At 46.2% G+C, this 18,488-nt stretch overlaps 1 protein-coding gene across 4 annotated transcripts in view; it reads right to left on the bottom strand.

The window, feature by feature from the left end:
• GTF2IRD1 (GTF2I repeat domain containing 1) overlaps positions 1-18,488 on the bottom strand; it is a 1,036,986-nt gene that overhangs the window by 695,294 nt on the left and 323,204 nt on the right. For all 4 annotated transcript variants that reach the window (XM_085649787.1, XM_085649789.1, XM_085649788.1 and 1 more), the window contains one exon: positions 1,792-1,933. In XM_085649787.1, coding sequence (XP_085505913.1) covers positions 1,792-1,933 — 142 coding nt within the window. The remainder of the gene's footprint in view (positions 1-1,791; positions 1,934-18,488) is intronic.

Below are 18,488 nucleotides of genomic sequence, written 5' to 3'. Positions count from 1 at the left end.
ACTTAAATAGCAGTGGGGTGCAACATACATGAACACAAATATACATACATACTTTATAAAAATGCATTACATTAAAAAATTACAAGAAAGAAAAAAAAAGTTTTACTTACCTTCTCCTGCAGCACGACCTCAATGCTCTCTAGTCCTCTGAGCGCGAGGTGACTTCAGGCAGCCAACTACCTTATCCAATCCAGACGCTGCTCTCATGATGCATGAGTGAAGCCTGGATTGGCTGGAGCAGGCTGCCTCTGCACTCCAAAAGGCACTGGTGGCCTGTGCCTGCTCTCCAGCCCAGCTTGGATAGTCAGAATTGCATTTGTCGGTTTGGCCATAGCATGGTAGCCACGTGCACATGCACAATTCATACTGAAGGGGCCACTCATTGTCAGCAATGGTGCACTGGCCACGCCCCCACACTCCGTTCGGCAAAGAGTAAAAAATAAAACAGTTATGAAATAATTTGTTAGCATTTTATTTTCCACTCTTTCTGCAGGAGTGTGTGGGTGGGTGTGTGTGTATGTGGATTTGATTGGACAAGAATTTGGTTTTTACATTCAAGCAAATTAATAAAAATTCCAGTGAATTAAACAACCCTTCGGTACGTGCCCATCCCAAACGAAAAACATGTTGATCGAACCTTATCCGATTTTTGCTACTAATTAGAACCCCCATTTTATTTCGATTTGGATTGGACTAATACACTGTTTATTGACCGTTCACAAAGGGTGGCATCTGATTTGTTTTCGGATCAAGATGCATTACACATCATTATGTTTTGTGATTTTCACATTAAATTGTCAGTTACGTTTACCCTTGGCTAAAGGCTTGAATTTTAGTCAGGGTCAGGTCAGGCAGGCCCTGCCCTATTTACAAATGTTAACATCTGACCTAATTCGTTTTTATATAGCATGCTTTTTAACTGGTGCTGTCAAAAAGTGTTGGCCGATGAGTAATTAACTGTAGTACTGTTCGTATGTTTATTTGTTCTTTTATGGGTTGCTTGAAATCGAAATTGAATATGATGATGATGAGTTATGACTGTATATGAGGGATGTCCTGTTTTAGGGTCAGATACATATTTATACATACAGTTATTACTGTATAGTACTCAGTTAAGGGTCACATGCAGCCACGCTGAGCACGAAGCACAAAATGTTTTTCAGGTCCACTCTTGTGCACAGTTCAACAAAGAAAGATAGTTTTTCAGTTTCAAAGCATTTTAACAATCAAAGTCAAGTGAATCAACATTAAGTGTTTATATCGAGTGAATCGTATTAGTGCTGGGCAATGGTGTACTGTTCCCAGGCGATTTCCCACTGAAATTTTCACTGACAATTATTGCTAAAAAGATATCTGAAGTGAGTGACTAATGAAAAAAACCAGCTGGTAGCACTCAGTCAATGAAGAATCTATTTCAAGATTGGTGCAAAATTGTCTAGCATAGTGGGAATTGGCACCAGGCATTGTAAAAAACGGACTTGCTTTAAACTCACTTTTCTTCGGACATCGGGTCATTTTATAAGGCACAATGAAATTAATAAAATAAAGCTGAAAAAATCTACTAACTTATTACAAAATAAAACTGCAAGTCATACCATCGCCAATTTGAGTTTAGTTTTGGCAAAGTCACTAATTTCAATTGCGTTTAACAAACCTTATTAAGTTTAAAATTAATGAAGTTAAACAACTTTCAGAATAGTACACCTGGCCAAGCAAAAATGTAGAGTAAATCCTTTAGAAAATATTTAGACATACTCTGTGGTCTCCATTTTCCCTTGCAGTTGTACTCACCGCAGAACTTCTGAAAATCCGTTTGAAGCTCTTTCCTCAAGTTCAAGAATATTCTACCCTTCTCTGTCCCAACCACAAACGTGCTTTCTTCGTGAACAGCAACACAGGCCACTTCGGCATTTAATTTGGAAAGGGCCGAACACTAATGGGAGATGAAAGACTGCAGTTCAGAACACGAACAAGAAAGCAAACACAGCAAATACAAGATGACTAACTACTAAACATGCCTGCCCTCTTAAGGATTAGCAACAAACATTTTCACTGTGAGTAATGAAAATGTAACAAAAAGGTAGAACACGAAGCCAATAAAACAACCAAGAATAGCTAACCTGGAACATCAAAAGACTCACTTGTGTGACAAAACAGGACCCATTAACACAAAGGTCCTCAATAACATTTCAGAGAGAAAGTAACAGTCCCAAGTAGTTCATTAAACCAGTAATACCTCACTGTACATAATTTTGATTTTTTTTTTAGAAAAGAACAAGATCATTGTGGACCCTTGAGCTATGGGTCACAGGGTCTAAACCTCTTAATGACTGTTGTACACAAATGTTGATGTGGGCTTGTTGGACCATGGCAATGGGCCCCAGTGTGAGGCAATCTTGCTCACTTTGGTAGACAGATGCGGAACCATGGGCAACGGGTCCCAATAAGGGACCAGCTTTATCTCAATGGTAGACAGATGTTTATAGACCTTGCTGGTGCATATGCCATGGGTGTGTAAGTGGGGCCATTTTGATCACTGTGGTAGACAGAGGTTGATAAGGGCTTATTGCACCGTGGGTGACAGACGCTAATGTGGGCCATCTTGATCACTGTGGTGGAGAGATGTTGAACCATGGGCGATGGGTTCCCATTGTTTTAACGTTTTGATCACTTCCGTAGAAAGCTGTTGACAGCCACTAGCTACATGATCAGCTATGGGTTCCAGCATATGGTAATCTTGATCACTGTGGTAAACGGATATCGACGCAAGTTGAATCATGGGAGATGGGCATCAGTGTAGTGCCATCCTGATCTCTGTGGTAGACAAATGTCGATAGGTGTTTGCTGGACCACGGGTGTCAATAAAGGACATCATGATCACTTTGGTAGACAGATGGCAATTCAGATTCTTGTTAGAAGAAACAGAAAAGAAGGGGTGGTCCAATTACAAACTCCTAACTGCTAAGTGATAGCTAGAAAATAACAGGGTCGGGTTCTTAATGAGAGTTCAGTACTATGGGCGAAACATCAGTGGCTGATTAAGATTCTTCCAGAGTAAGAATATTGGTGCCCTAAAGTCCTTTACCTATGTTTCTACCTTCTGACGGTGATTTCGAACATTAAGCGGCCATGTCATGACTGCACGTTTTTGGGGTTAATGTAATGTGGGGCCAGGTTTGTGCATATCACACTAACTCTTTGTTTCACAGGAATATCTGGAGGGGTTTCATGTTTGAGTTCGGTGCTTGTGCAAGGGCATGTCAGGAGGTATGGCTTATTGCTCATGACTCGACAGACACATAATACTGCATTCCCACTTGTGCCTGCATTTCAGAGAAGCATTCTGAAAAGTATGTCTTTCTGCAAACTATTTCTTTTTGGAACATTTCGCTTTGGGCTTTGCTAAAGACTTACGGAATTAAGGCTTAAGGATTGTTTCATTTGGAATTTGAGTTATTATTCCTTTGATGGAACAGGAAAGAATTTAATGGCAAGCTATGATCCACACGATATATATATATGTGATTATATGTAATGTAGTCAGGGTTGTTAGCAGTGATATATGTATGAATGATCAACTTCATGGTTAGATGCAGGGCTTCCACAGCTGGTTACTCACCACACATTTCTTGTCCTTTTAGATGCCCATTTCGATCTCCAAACATCAGTGCTCCGCAGAAGTGACTTGTCATACAGGTGACGTCCAGTGTCTTTGTTGTCTCTCATATCCCAGCCTCTACTTTTGGATTTTATATTACCATTGTATGTGGTCAGTGGTGGGGGGGTTGAGAAGCAAAAGTACATTGCTCCTGTTGGATCCACAGTGTCGGGCTGTCTTGTGTGAGGTTTCTGTCAGGGTCTAGCCCTCGCGCCTGCCTAAAGAACTACATTTTCCAGGTTCCCGGGGTGTTGAACTACCGATCCCAGCAGCCTTTGCTGCCGGACCGGATATAGAGGAGCAACACGGGAAAACCAACGTTCGCGATTCAGTGGGACTAGCGGGAGCGGCTGCTCTCGTTTCCAGAGTGTCCGAGTAGCTGATTTGGTTCCCTTCGCTACTGTCGGGTGCACATTTTGTCCGAACCCTAGTACGCGCTTGAAGCAGCGCAGCGTACCGTTTGCCGAAGGAAGTGTTTTCCGGAGTCCGGTTACTGCTCAAGAGTAACGAGGTGAGAGCCCTGCAAGCTATGGTTGCGCAAGGGGAAGCTGACTGCTGTTGTTTGTTTATTGGAGACAGAGAGCAAGTAAATACAAGTGGCGGAGTGTAAGGGGAAGGCAGCCTCTGCATTACCGTCACGAATCCATCTTGCCATACGGATTACAAGTGCCAAAGCGGAAGGCAGTAGTAGATCACTACGCCCTACCGTGTTTGGAGGGGTCAAGGTCCAGAGGGAGTTTATGCATGCAATCGGCGCATATGGAGTAATATACGCTGGAATTGATTTTCTATTGTTTTTTCCTCATCACGCCTGAGCTGTTAATCAGGAATGGTCACTATGCCGCGATGAACTTTAACTGAGTGAATACAGGGGTTCGTAGTAGTGTCCGAGTGAGGGTAGGTTATGTATGGTAGTCCTGCATACAGTTGAGTTGAAGGGCGATCTCTCATTGCCAACTAATGGGTGTTTATGTCCTATAGGGAGAGGGGATACCAGGAGTGTTCCATCGAAGTGAAGCTGGTAGACAGAGATCTTGCAGGTGAATCATCCTTTGTGTTAGAGAGATATTACAGAGCGAAGTATGTAGTCCATGTATTAATCCTTTTGTCTTGTTTTTCCAGCTTCCTTTCCCAGCTGACCCTTCCCTATCCCCTCCTAGGGTTTTTTTCCCCTTTAGGGGTTTTTTCCCTCGCCGTATCATCTAAACACCCAGTGTTACTATACTTCAGGGTGTTTGGAAGGTCCGGAGGTGGAGCTTATTGCTGCGTCTGGATTCCGCAGGATGAAAACCTGACAGAATCGCGAACCCAAGAATTGTGTTCTGCCCGGTCCAGTCGCAGCAATAATGGCGTCCATGGAGGATGTGTTACATGCGTTGGTTCTGGTACAGCAGGAGTTGGCATCGGCTAGAGCCGAAACTACTGCGTTACGAGACAAGGTTGAACAGTTGTCTAGAAACCCTTTTAGTGCTTCTTCCTCTGCCTCTTCCATTCAGGTGACAGTGCCCCCGCCCATTCCTTTGGCTACCCCCGAAAGGTTCTCAGGCGACCCTCGTAAGACGCAAGTGTTTCTAACTCAGGTGTTATTACACTTCTCTTGTAAACCAGCCTCCTTCCCTAACAATCATTCACGAGTGGCCTTCGCCATCTCCTATTTGGCGGGAGACGCCGCCAATTGGGCGGTGCCGTTGGTTAGGCGTAATGATCCCATTTTGTCGGATTGGTCAGCTTTTAAGGCGGAATTCGAGAAAATGTTTGATCGGAGAGCCACAACCTTTAGTGCGGATAAAGAACTTTTGGAGTTACGGCAGGGAAGGATGGAGTTGATTACTTATTTAACTACATTTAACCGATTGGTGGCTGAGGCTGATTGGCCAGAGGAAAAAAGGATGTCGCTTTTTTACCAAGGGCTAAAAGAGGAGTTGAAGGATGTAGTGGCCCAAGTGGACCCTCAGCCAACAACGTGTGTGGATATGATAAATTTGGTGTTGCGCTTAGATAGTCGGATGACAGAGAGAGGGGGTAGTCGGAGACGTTGGGACAGAGGGTCAGGCCTGCCAGAGCGGTCCATTCGTAAGACATTGGGAGGGTCAGAAGACAGTCCTGAACCCATGGAAATCGGAGCTCTTAGAGCCCAGTTGTCCATAGAAGAGAGAGAGGTCCGGAGAACGCAGGGTCTCTGCATGTACTGCGGGAAGAAGGGGCATTATGTTAGAGACTGTCCCTCAAAACCCAAAACCTCTGGGGCCAATAGATTCAAGCGCGTAGCCGTCTCTTCCCTAGCGGTAGATAAAGCACAGTCTGAGAATCAAAGACAAGGGGAGGAGGGAGATCACGACTGGAAACTCACCTCGTTATCCACCATCGGGGTAGGGGAAACTGAGTCGCATCTTGTAGTTAGCATGGCGCTTGAATGCGAATGTGAGATCCATCAGGTTTCGGTGATGGTAGACTCAGGTGCAACAGGCAATTTTATCGATGAAGGCTTGGTGGCCCGTCTGGCTTTACCCCGTGTTCCCAGAGAGAATCCTGAGGAGGTCTTAGCGGTGGATGGACAGCCGCTGAAATCCGGTCAACTAACGGAAAGAACCAGCGAGGTAGGGCTCTCTATTAGGGCGCAAGGGAAGACTCATGCAGAGATCTTGACCTTAAATATCATCGCAGCCCCTCAATACGAGGTTATTTTAGGCATGCCCTGGTTGCGTAAGCACAACCCCGTGGTTGATTGGAGAAAGAAGACGCTCCGTTTTGTGCCAGAGTTTTGTCAGGATCACCTGTCACCCGGTCCTTCGATGCATATATCAGTGTTGGCTACTCCATACCTGGCCGCCACGGCAGTAGAAACCAACGTTCAACTCCCGGTTGAATACAGTGGATACAGTGATGTGTTCAGCGAGGCCAAAGCGGAAACGTTACCCCCACACCGGGAGTACGATTGCCAAATTGATTTGGTGGAGGGGGCTACCATCCCAACCTGTAGAGTGTATGCTTTGTCTGTACCAGAAACTGTCCATCTAAAGGAGTACCTAGACCATTACCTTCGCTTGGGTTTTATTAGGCCTTCTCGATCCCCTGCAGCCTCTCCCATTTTTTTCATTGCCAAAGCCAATGGGGATTTAAGGGCATGTGTGGACTATCGCGTCTTGAATAAGAACACCGTACGCAACCGTTATCCTCTCCCCCTCATCTCGGTGTTGCTAGACCAGGTGAGGGAAGCAAAGATCTATACCCGATTGGATTTGCGGGTGGCTTATCACCTGGTCAGGGTACGTGAGGGGGATGAGTGGAAGACGGCATTCAAGACGCGATATGGCCTATATGAATACATGGTGATGCCGTTTGGGCTTTGTAATGCCCCGGCGGCTTTTCAGTTTTTTATTAATGACGTGCTGAAGGAGTATGTGGATTGTTTTGTGGTCATGTACATAGACGACATATTGATATACTCCCCAGACGAATCTTGTCATGTAGAACATGTGAGCCGGGTATTGGAGAGGTTAAGGAAACACCAGTTATATGTCAAACTAAGCAAGTGTGAGTTTAGTGTACATGAGGTGGAATTCTTGGGGGTAAACCTCACTCCTCAGGGGCTACAGATGTCGGATCGGAAGGTGAGGGCGGTGCAGGATTGGCCGGCCCCAAAGAACGTGCGTGAGGTGCAAAGTTTTTTGGGGTTCGCCAACTACTACCGCCGGTTCATCGGGCAGTTTTCCAAAACAGCGGTTCCCATAACCAGGTTGTTGAGACAAGGGGTACCGTTCGTATGGTCCAAGGAGGCCGACGAGGCATTCACGACCTTGAAGCGGGCGTTCACCACGGCTCCAGTGTTGGCGCATCCTGTAACGGATCATCCGTTTTTGGTGGAAGCCGACGCTTCGGAAGAAGCGATAGGGGCTGTTTTGTCTCAGCGTGATGCACTCACTGGCTGCCTCCATCCTGTAGCCTTCCTGTCAAAGAAGTTGAGCCCTGCAGAGGTTAACTATACAATAGCCGAAAAAGAACTTCTGGCTATCAAGCGGGCCTTTCAGGAGTGGCGGCACTATCTGTGGGGGGTTTGTCAAGCAGTAACTGTCTACACAGATCACCGAAACCTGCAGTACATGACCTCAGCTAGGCATCTAACACAACGACAAATGCGTTGGATGCTTTTTTTTGCAGAGTACAACTTTGTGGTGACCTATAGACCTGGTGTCGATAACCGGAAAGCAGACGCCTTGTCCCGACAGGTGGTGCCCGGGGAGAAACCCGAAACAACTCCTCAGGCCATTATTCCAGCCACAAAGGTGATATGTGTGGTCCGTGCTGAGAAGTTTCTGGATGCGGTTAGGAGTTCCAGATCGTTGGTAGCATGGGAACGGTGGGCGGCGAGTAAACCAGGCAGGATGGTGAGACAGGGGCTGCCTTTTCAAGGGGAGGGGCTGTACCTGCCCACGGTGGATGTACAGAAAAAGGCTTTTGTTTGGTGTCACGTAACGCCCATGGCAGGTCACCCAGGAGTTACCAAGACAGTGCACCTGCTGCGGAGGTACTTTTGGTGGGAGTCATTGGTGAAAGACACCACACTGTGGGTGAAGGAGTGTGATGTATGTGCCAGAGCTAAGGGGGAGACCACCAGAATGAAAGGCCGACTAATGCCCATGCCCACGCCAGTTCGACCATGGCAGAACATAAGCCTAGATTTCGTAACAGGGTTGCCTGTGGACAAAGGGTGTTCGGCTATATTGGTGGTGGTGGATAGCCTAACCAAGATGGGTCATTTCCTTCCGTGTACTAATCTTCCCACAGCTAGTCAGACCGCTAGGTTACTGGCTTCTCAGGTCATCCGGCTACATGGCCTTCCCCAGGTGATAGTGTCTGACAGGGGGCCACAGTTCGTTGCCCGCTTTTGGAAAACCTGGTGTCAGGCATTGGGAATAGAAGCCGCTCTTTCAACAAGCTTTCACCCGCAGACTGACGGGCAGACCGAAAGATTAAATCAGACTCTGAAGAAATACCTGCGGTGCTATTCCAAAGAAGCACACGACTCATGGGTGGATCTGTTATGGTTGGCCGAATTGGCTTATAACAATGCCTGGCATGGTTCTACAGGCATGTCACCGTTTAGAGCCAATTATGGGTATGAAGCCAACACCTTACCCATCGACATCCCTTCGGCAGTCCGAAACCAGCCCACTGTGATGGCTCACTTACGCATGTTGAGGAAGGTGCATAAGGCAGTGCACGCTCATGTAGTGAAGGCTAAAGAGGTGTACAAGCAGTGGGAGGATAAGCACAGGATCCCCAGTCCTCAGTTCCAAGTGGGAGACAAGGTGTGGTTGTCCACCAGATACATCAGGTTCAAGTTGCGAAGCGTATTTCATCCACGCTTTATTGGGCCCTATCCTATAGTGAAGCAAGTCAATCCGGTGGCCTACAAACTACGTCTGCCGGGATCACTAAGGATACATCGGTGTTTCATGTACACTTACTAAAAAAGGCATTTACAGCCCAGAGGAGATGCCCCCCACCGGTGCACGGTGAAGGAGGGATCGAATATGAAGTACGATCTATACGTGATTCAAAACTACGTAGGGGGGTGCTGTGGTACTTGGTCTCCTGGAAGGGCTATTCGGTGGAGGATGATTCCTGGGAGCCCTGGAGTAACGTGAACGCCCCAAGAGCCGTTGCATCTTTCCACCGGAGGTTTCCATCCAAGCCTGGTCCTAGGAGGCGCCTGGGAGGGGGGCGTACTGTCAGGGTCTAGCCCTCGCGCCTGCCTAAAGAACTACATTTTCCAGGTTCCCGGGGTGTTGAACTACCGATCCCAGCAGCCTTTGCTGCCGAACCGGATATAGAGGAGCAACACGGGAAAACCAACGTTCGCGATTCAGTGGGACTAGCGGGAGCGGCTGCTCTCGTTTCCAGAGTGTCCGAGTAGCTGATTTGGTTCCCTTCGCTACTGTCGGGTGCACATTTTGTCCGAACCCTAGTACGCGCTTGAAGCAGCGCAGCGTACCGTTTGCCGAAGGAAGTGTTTTCCGGAGTCCGGTTACTGCTCGAGAGTAACGAGGTGAGAGCCCTGCAAGCTATGGTTGCGCAAGGGGAAGCTGACTGCTGTTGTTTGTTTATTGGAGACAGAGAGCAAGTAAATACAAGTGGCGGAGTGTAAGGGGAAGGCAGCCTCTGCATTACCGTCACGAATCCATCTTGCCATACGGATTACAAGTGCCAAAGCGGAAGGCAGTAGTAGATCACTACGCCCTACCGTGTTTGGAGGGGTCAAGGTCCAGAGGGAGTTTATGCATGCAATCGGCGCATATGGAGTAATATACGCTGGAATTGATTTTCTATTGTTTTTTCCTCATCACGCCTGAGCTGTTAATCAGGAATGGTCACTATGCCGCGATGAACTTTAACTGAGTGAATACAGGGGTTCGTAGTAGTGTCCGAGTGAGGGTAGGTTATGTATGGTAGTCCTGCATACAGTTGAGTTGAAGGGCGATCTCTCATTGCCAACTAATGGGTGTTTATGTCCTATAGGGAGAGGGGATACCAGGAGTGTTCCATCGAAGTGAAGCTGGTAGACAGAGATCTTGCAGGTGAATCATCCTTTGTGTTAGAGAGATATTACAGAGCGAAGTATGTAGTCCATGTATTAATCCTTTTGTCTTGTTTTTCCAGCTTCCTTTCCCAGCTGACCCTTCCCTATCCCCTCCTAGGGTTTTTTTCCCCTTTAGGGGTTTTTTCCCTCGCCGTATCATCTAAACACCCTGTGTTACTATACTTCAGGGTGTTTGGAAGGTCCGGAGGTGGAGCTTATTGCTGCGTCTGGATTCCGCAGGATGAAAACCTGACAGTTTCAAATGTGAACTCAAACATGATGGACTACACTTCCCAGCAGTACCTGAACTCTCATAGTATTAAGAGAAGGCAGCAACCACCTTGAGTTATCAGTTGCATTTTCCTCATGTCTCACAGTGTACTTGCTCGGCAGTCACGATACAATGTTGCTACAGCCAGAACCTTGATATGTGGATGTCTATTGTGAAGAACTACTGATTTCCTTCAAGTTTATTGGAGAAGAAAACGAGTTACTTACCTGTAACTTCAGTTATCCAGTATGGGTATCTTTCAAAGATTCATATGCTTGAATCATCCCCGCCGTCAAGGTGGGAGCCTGACGGTAAAATTATAATAGTAGTAATTCATATCATCATAGGCAGTAATGCATTGCACAGTCAGGGCAATAGTCCACCCATATCCGTCCCACTCGGGGTGACAAATGCAAAAAAAAACAATGGATGGACAAAATGCAGAACAATGTCATACATTCACCCCAGTACAGAGATCTGGGCCTAAATCGATCGTTTTTTTGCTCCCCATGCCATTCCAGTTTGAACCCAGCCATATGCAAATCAGTCTTGACCCTGCACCCAATGAGAACAGTCTAGCCTGAACTGCCAGGCCAGGTCCTCCCTGGACTGGAAACAAGCATCCTAGGACCGGTTTTGGATTTCACACCTCATCAGCCAGAATAGCTTGACACCAGTGGCATGGAGAGCACGGGAATCTGGAGGACAAAACCAGAGTTAACTGTAATGAAGAGGGCCTCCTTGGTTGAGGCGTCGACGAAATCCTCGTCCACGGTGAAACAGACACCGTCAATGTAGAAAAAGCAGTTGTCAACGACGGTGTGGTCATCGTCGATGCCGTCGACGGCAAAACTACCAGCGATAAAGAAGTCGTCTTTGCCATCTACAATGGAGGTGTCGTCGACGATGAAAGTATTGTAGACGATGGAAGTGACGTCGATGGTAGAGACGTAGACGGTGGCGGCGGTGTCGTCTGAAGCACCTTCGACAATGCAGGCGCCAACGATGTAATGGTTGTCATTGGCAATGGTAAAGTCTTTGTCGAAGCTTACATCGGCGAAGAAAGCGCCGACGATGAATTCTGAGAGACAAAGTCCAACTGTGGTTTTGTCGTCAACGAAGAAAAGGTCTTGACAGACTCTGACTGAGTCTTAGGCTGTTTACAGGCAGTTTGTGAGGCAGATTTTTCGTCACAAGGGAATGGAAGCTTCCTTTTTTTAGTGGCTGTATGCTCAGACTCATGATGGGCCTTTTTTGAAGCTTTCTTATGTCCCTCAGTGAACTCCACAGATCTGTCTCTTTTTTTATTTAGCTGTACTGACGCCTGGGAACTAACACTGCCTTCCTCATCAGATAGTCATCAGATACTACAGAGGTTTTAGATTTTAGCCTTTCCAGCAAGATAAGCAATCTGCCTTCCCTGTCTTTCAGAGTCTTAGAGGAAAAGGTTCTACAGATTCTACAGACCTTTACTTTGTGAAGAGGGTACAGGTAATAACTACAATCCTTGTGGGGATCTTCAAAATGCAGCCTTTTCTTTCCACAACCCACGAGGCCTGAAGAGTCTTTTTTAGAAGAATCATACATCATGTACTCACAGAAATTCAAAATGAAGAGAAAAACTGAGCAGGGCTCAGGGAGACACCCTGTCACAACAACGTGCAGTAGACAATCTGAGGGTCTTGCCTCTCTGTGGAGTGTTCTGGAAGGAGCTTGATTCTGATTGGCTGTGTTTCAACTTTGGTTCTTTTTTACAAAAGGATATTGATGAGCTACTGCATTGACTGTGCAATGCATTATTGCCTATGATGATATGAATTACTACTATTATAATTTACCATGAGACTCCCACCTCGACGGCGGGGAGGATTCAAGCATGTGAATCTATTAAAGATCCAATACTGGATAACATTGCAAATACAGAGAAGTATTCTGAAAATCAAGTCTTGCTGAGAACTATTGTGTTTTGTGGACCACTTGAGGTTTATACCTATGATGGAGCAGGAAGGATTCTAATGTCAAGATATGTTATACAGGCTATGTATATGTGGTCATGGGAAAGGTAGTCATAGTTCTTAGTGGTGATATGTAAATTATCATTGTTCTGGATAGATGTAGGACTTTTACAGCTTGTTACACACAGATTTCCTATCTCTTTTAGATACCCACTTCGACCTGCAAACATCGGTGGTCTACTGCCTTGTTCCCCCTTACCCTAGGTCCCTTTCCTGGTTTCTACTATTTGCTTTCATATTCTCATTTTGTGTCATTAGTGGTGATGGCAGTGAGAGACGGTAGACTGCATTGTTAGTGATCGATCCAACGTAAAAGGTTAGTGTTTTTTGACATAGTCTAGATCTAAAAAAATCATAGACCGGGTTAGTTCCGTGCTGTGGGATGCACTGAATTAGTGAGAGACATTCCTAAGAATTCTCAATTAATACTTTAATAGTTTGCTCCCTTAGTCATTCATTCATTTGAAATTCTTTATTCGGCTACAAGTGAGCTATAGACATACAACAGTACATAAAATATATATGGACTGAAACCACTACCTCTGAGGCGGAAGCCGGAGGAATTATTCGCTGTTTTTAAAATTGTTTATCTTGTGTTTGGGACATATTTTAAAACTTTAATTCCTTACCCTGAGCTCTTTGCTGGGCTATTTGCCGAACAGGCATCCCACATTCAGCGGATTTAGCGCTGCTTCGTGGAATTGTTATTCACGGCCGCCATCGCCAGTCGCGAGGCCACGCCCACCTGACAGGCCACGCCCACCCCTCCTCTCCCTAAATGTGCTTCCCACGTAAGCGCAGCGGACGAGCGCAGTGGGAGCGCCGTTTGCGCGCCAAAGGCGCACCTAAGGCAAGCCCGTCTGCGCCCGTCATCGCCAGACCATCGCCTCTCGCCAGTCCCCCTGCTCTATTCGTACAACACAAAATACAGTACGATAGAAAGTCCCTTCTCGCACCTAAGCCGGACTCAAGATGCGATAAGCTCGAAGGCTGCCTTGGACAAACAGGTCTGTATTGCAAGCCCTGCAGTTTTCGGACACCTTCACCTGGCCTAGCTAGCCACAATACTACTGCACATAAGCACTTCTCCCTTACCATCCTCCAACTTAATGTTAGATCCCTCGTGAAACACCATGCCGATGTGTTCACCCTTATAACAGATGAACGTCCAGACATTATGTTTATATGCGAAACCTGGCTCCACGACGATCAAACCAGCATCCAAAATCTCTCGTTGCCCGAGGGCTTCTCTATAAAAACCATCAATAGAGACTCCAGGGGCGGAGGGATTGCTGTCATCTACAGATCGTCATATAATTGCACCTTTGAAAAGGAAGCCATCTGGGGTTGCGAAAGCGCACGGTTTAAAATCTCCACCAGTCCCCATTTCACCCTATCTGGACTTTACATCTACCGGCCCCCAGGCCCCTCTGCCCGGTTCATTGAAGAACTCTTAGACGTCGCCCACACTTTAGTGATATCCTCTCCCAACTTCACCATCTTGGGAGACCTTAATTTACACTTCGACTCCATGACCGATCCAACTATTAAGAATCTACAGGCAGACCTTTCTGCCCTTCAGCTAAACCCACTCATCCAATCCCCCACCCACTCTGCCGGGCATCTATTGGACCCTGTTTTCTCCAATCTTTTAGACGCCACGGCTGACCTCCCTAAACCCATGGGCTGGACTGACCACTCTCTTATTAAATTCTCCCTGAAGGTCAGAGACTCGATCATGAAAAACACCTCCAGTTCTCGCTATAAGAGGCCTTGGCATAAACTGACATCTAGTGATCTCACCAACAAACTAAGCAACCTCCACCTCAACCCCATAAACGGAGATATTAATTCAGCCTATGCGACCTTCCATGAATGGATCAATTCAGGACTTGATTCCCTCATTCCAGCAAAGTGGACCAAAACTCGTAGTACCCCATCTAACCCGTGGTACAATGATAATCTTTTAACCATGCGGAAAGCCTGCAAGAGAGCTGAACGCCAGTGGAGGAAAGAATATAAGGAGACAGATAAAGCCGTTTACCTGTCAAAACTGAGGTCGTACCACAAGGCGGTTCGTACCACCCGTGCTTCCTTTTATGCGGAAGCAATCAGCTCTAGTACTAACCCTTCAAAAACTATTTTTAAACTTGTACAAAAACTTATAGTTAGCTCTAATCCAGCTCCATGTATCACCTCCGCAGAACACTGCGATGAACTTGCCAACTTCTTTACCGATAAAGTAAAGAAAATCTATACCACCTTTTCTCAGAATTCACTGGAAACCTCCAAACCATGTAAGTTAGTGCCGGACAGGCCCAGTTTGTCACTCATCCCCAGTATAACCCATGATGAGCTTGCTAAATTATGCACTAAAGTTAAATCTGGCTCTCCTACAGACGCCATGAGACCCGCCAAATTCCTAGAATCCCTTGAGTTTTTTCTTCCTCCTCTGACTACCCTACTCAACTTATCATTTTCCTCGGCTGTGGTCCCCACATGTTGGAAGCAGGCTTGGGTCTCCCCAATCATTAAAAAACCCACTCTAGACCCATCAAAACCAGAACATTTTAGACCAATTTCGTTGCTTCCATGGGCTTCAAAATTGGCAGAAGCCCATGTGAACAAGGTTTTAGCCAACTATATGTCGCAAAATCAAATCCTAGACCCCTCACAGAATGGCTTTAGGCCAGGATTCAGTACCGAATCCGCCCTGCTGACCACTATTGAACACCTATGGAACCTCTTGGACGCCGGTCAAAGTGCTGCGCTGATTTTACTCGACCTCAGCGCAGCCTTTGATACGGTCTCTCACTCGCTTCTGTTAAAATGCCTCGAAGCCATAGGTATCAGAGACCTTGCTCTTGAGTGGTTCCGGTCTTTCCTGACGGACAGATCTTTCCGGGTCTCAGCCCCCCCATTTATCTCCCAGCCTCAACCCATAGAGCAAGGTGTACCGCAGGGATCGGCGCTCAGCCCGTCCCTATTCATGCTTTATGTCCAGCCTCTCGCTGAAATAGCAAAAGAATGGGACCTTACGCTGGTGTCGTACGCTGACGACACCCAGCTGGTTATCTCCCTGACTGAAGGCCCCTCGATTTCAGCTACGAAATTCAAGAACGGATTGGAGGCAGTCGCACGTTGGATGTCACACAACTGCCTCCAGCTGAACGCTGGTAAAATAGAGGTGTTGCTCTTAGGCAAAAACCCCGACTATTGGACTGAGCATTGGTGGCCGTCCGCATTGGGCCCCATCCCCCCCCCCTAAAAACGTGGTGAAAAACCTAGGTGTCTGGGTGGACGCCTCTCTTAACTTTCAGACCCACACTAAGAAATTGGCTGCTACTTTTGTGGGCCTGCTGAGGAGCCTTCATCCGATTCTTAGCTTTTTTTGACCACTGTACGCGCCAATTGATAGTCCAGTCTACCATTTTGGCTCGACTGGACTACGCCAATGTCCTATTCTTAGGCATTAATAAAGCTGAGATGGCGCGGCTACAACGGATACAAAACTCTGCTGCCAGGGCCGTTGTAGGCCTCCCCCGCAGATGCTCTGCAAGAAACACCATCCAGAAACTTCACTGGCTGCGTATGGAAGCCCGAGTTCAATTTAAGGCTCTCACTACTGTTTTTAAAATTCTTAAAACTGACTGTCCCGGACTCTTACGTCCACTCTTAGAGCCTTACATCCCCCAGCGTGCCCTACGCTCCTCGGGTCAACATCTGGTTGTAACTCCCCGCATAAGACTAAGCAGAATAGGTGGCCGTTCTTTCAGAGTTTTGGGGGCAAGGCTCTGGAACTCCCTGCCTCCCCACACTCGCTCCATGACCAACCTGCTGGCCTTTCGTAAAGCGATTAAAACTCTTTTATTCTCCCCATCATAATCTTCATTAGTCCTTCCTTTTCCTCCCCCTCCACTCAGGTTACTGTTATGGTTCAGCGCCGGGACGCATCGTTGCTGGGGCAGCTGTTCGCGCTTAATAAAATATAATAACATAACATAACATGTCAGTATTTTTTATCTATGGGTGAAGAGCATCTCTAAATCGAACAATATTTGCTCTGTAGAAGGTGGTTCCCTCAGGGGACTAAGCCATGGGAAGGGAACAGTGCAACGTCCTCTTCTACAAATTTTCACCTTTTCTGCAAAGAGAACTTGAACCATAGCAATGTGTGTTCCAGGCAGTCTGGAATATAAGGTCACTTTTTTGGTCAGCCTCCAGACAGATACGGCTCCTGATGAAGTCCGAGTACATGTGAAAATGAAACTGGTAACATGCGCAGATGCTGTACAAAGGTGTACACATCGGTATTGAACAAAATAGGAGGGGATAGGAAAAATCACTGGAACAATCTGCAAGCTACCTTTTTTGTAGGGCTACAACATGCCTATTGACTTCTTTTTGATTACAGTTTGTGAGACAGGATTGAAACTGATTCAGAGGAGATCCAGACAACCACGCCCACTATCCTCTATCATGTCAGACTGAGGAGCTTCCAATGTGCCCCTGTCTTATAAAGCAAAAACGAGCCAAGGAGTAAGAAGCATGAGGGCTGATAGCTATTCTTTGCCCATGTAATCCTGGATGTTTGTTAGAACAGATTATTATGCATGAATATCTGAATGTCAACTGAGCAGGCTGTTTGACTTCACATATTTTCAAAGTGTTCCATGACCTCAATTGCTAATATTGTGATGTTCATGGTATGTTCATTATCAAGCAATAGTGGTGAGGACCATCCTTTGTGTCCAGGATGCCTGTAATGGGTAAGTTACTATAGCAGCTCTCCAGCTAGGTTAACGTACTACAAATAACAACACACACTTACATACATAAGCTGTGACTATGACCAGAATGAATGAGACTATGCTCAGAATGAAGGGGGTGTTTAATAGTTTTCTAATGTCATGAATAAGTGTTTCAAATGTGCTGTGTAGGATACTATTGGCAAGTTACATGCTTTGATTTGTACAGGATTTTAGTGGCACACATTGGCCAAAGAAGGAGAATAAGGCATAGAGTGTTGGGGGAAAGAGAGTAAGTATTTGGTTTGATGTTTGTAACCTCCTAAAAGATCAAGGAGCTTCAGATTGCTGATGGGACAGCAGCTGAATATTTAAAATGCTTTAGTGAGGCTGGATAGGAGGTCCTGGTGGAATCATGCATTTTATACCTTGAATATTGCAGTCTAAATACCTGCACACAATCAGACAAGTTTGCAATTACGTCAAAAGTTGTTCTAGGGTGACACTGCCTAAGGACTGTCAGAGAAGAGGTGGACATTTTAGTGAAAGCTACATAGAGCAATGTTTGATACATCTAAATGGAGTTCATTCTATGTCAGGACCGGAGACAAGGATTACGCTGTTCTCTCTCAGCTTTTATTCAATAGCAGCTACATACAGCATTAAACATCAAACTACTTTTCCCATGAACATTAGCGAAAAAGAGAAAAAACTATATCAAGCATACGAACCAATCATAGAGGCACATTACAATAGCGACCTTCTTGTAAATCTAGTCTCCCTCTTTCTTCGCTGCTCAGCAACCAGTAGGTCAAGTACCTGGGTCTCTCATCTAGCCCGATTCTTTTTATTACTATTATTATTATTGGAAAAGTTTTGCACTGTGCGTATAATGTTTGTCTTCCACACTGTTCACTTACAGGAGTGTATTATGCTCCTTCCTTGAGTTCGCGAAGTGTTAAGAAGCGGTATCGCAGTGTGTGGTACCTCCCGCCCACCACTAGAGGGCGCAGGGGCTAGTCTCATAGAGACGCACTCCTCTATGGCTCCGCAATCGGCCAGCTAAAATGTGCTTCTGACGCCCTTGCAGTGTCTGCGTTTGATGCATGGTATAATAAAGAGCTTTGTTGCTTTCAGGGCTCGCCCCAGGGACGCAGCCCCTTTACCAAGAGCCACTATATTATTGACTGCATTTGGTACCCCAATGCCCATACTC

The sequence above is a fragment of the Triturus cristatus genome, chromosome 3_2 (assembly GCF_964204655.1).
Source record: "Triturus cristatus chromosome 3_2, aTriCri1.1, whole genome shotgun sequence".
NCBI classification, from domain to species: Eukaryota; Metazoa; Chordata; class Amphibia; order Caudata; family Salamandridae; genus Triturus; species Triturus cristatus.
The sequence above is the reverse complement of the archived record's forward strand: the minus strand, read 5'-3'. Positions and strand labels throughout refer to the sequence as shown.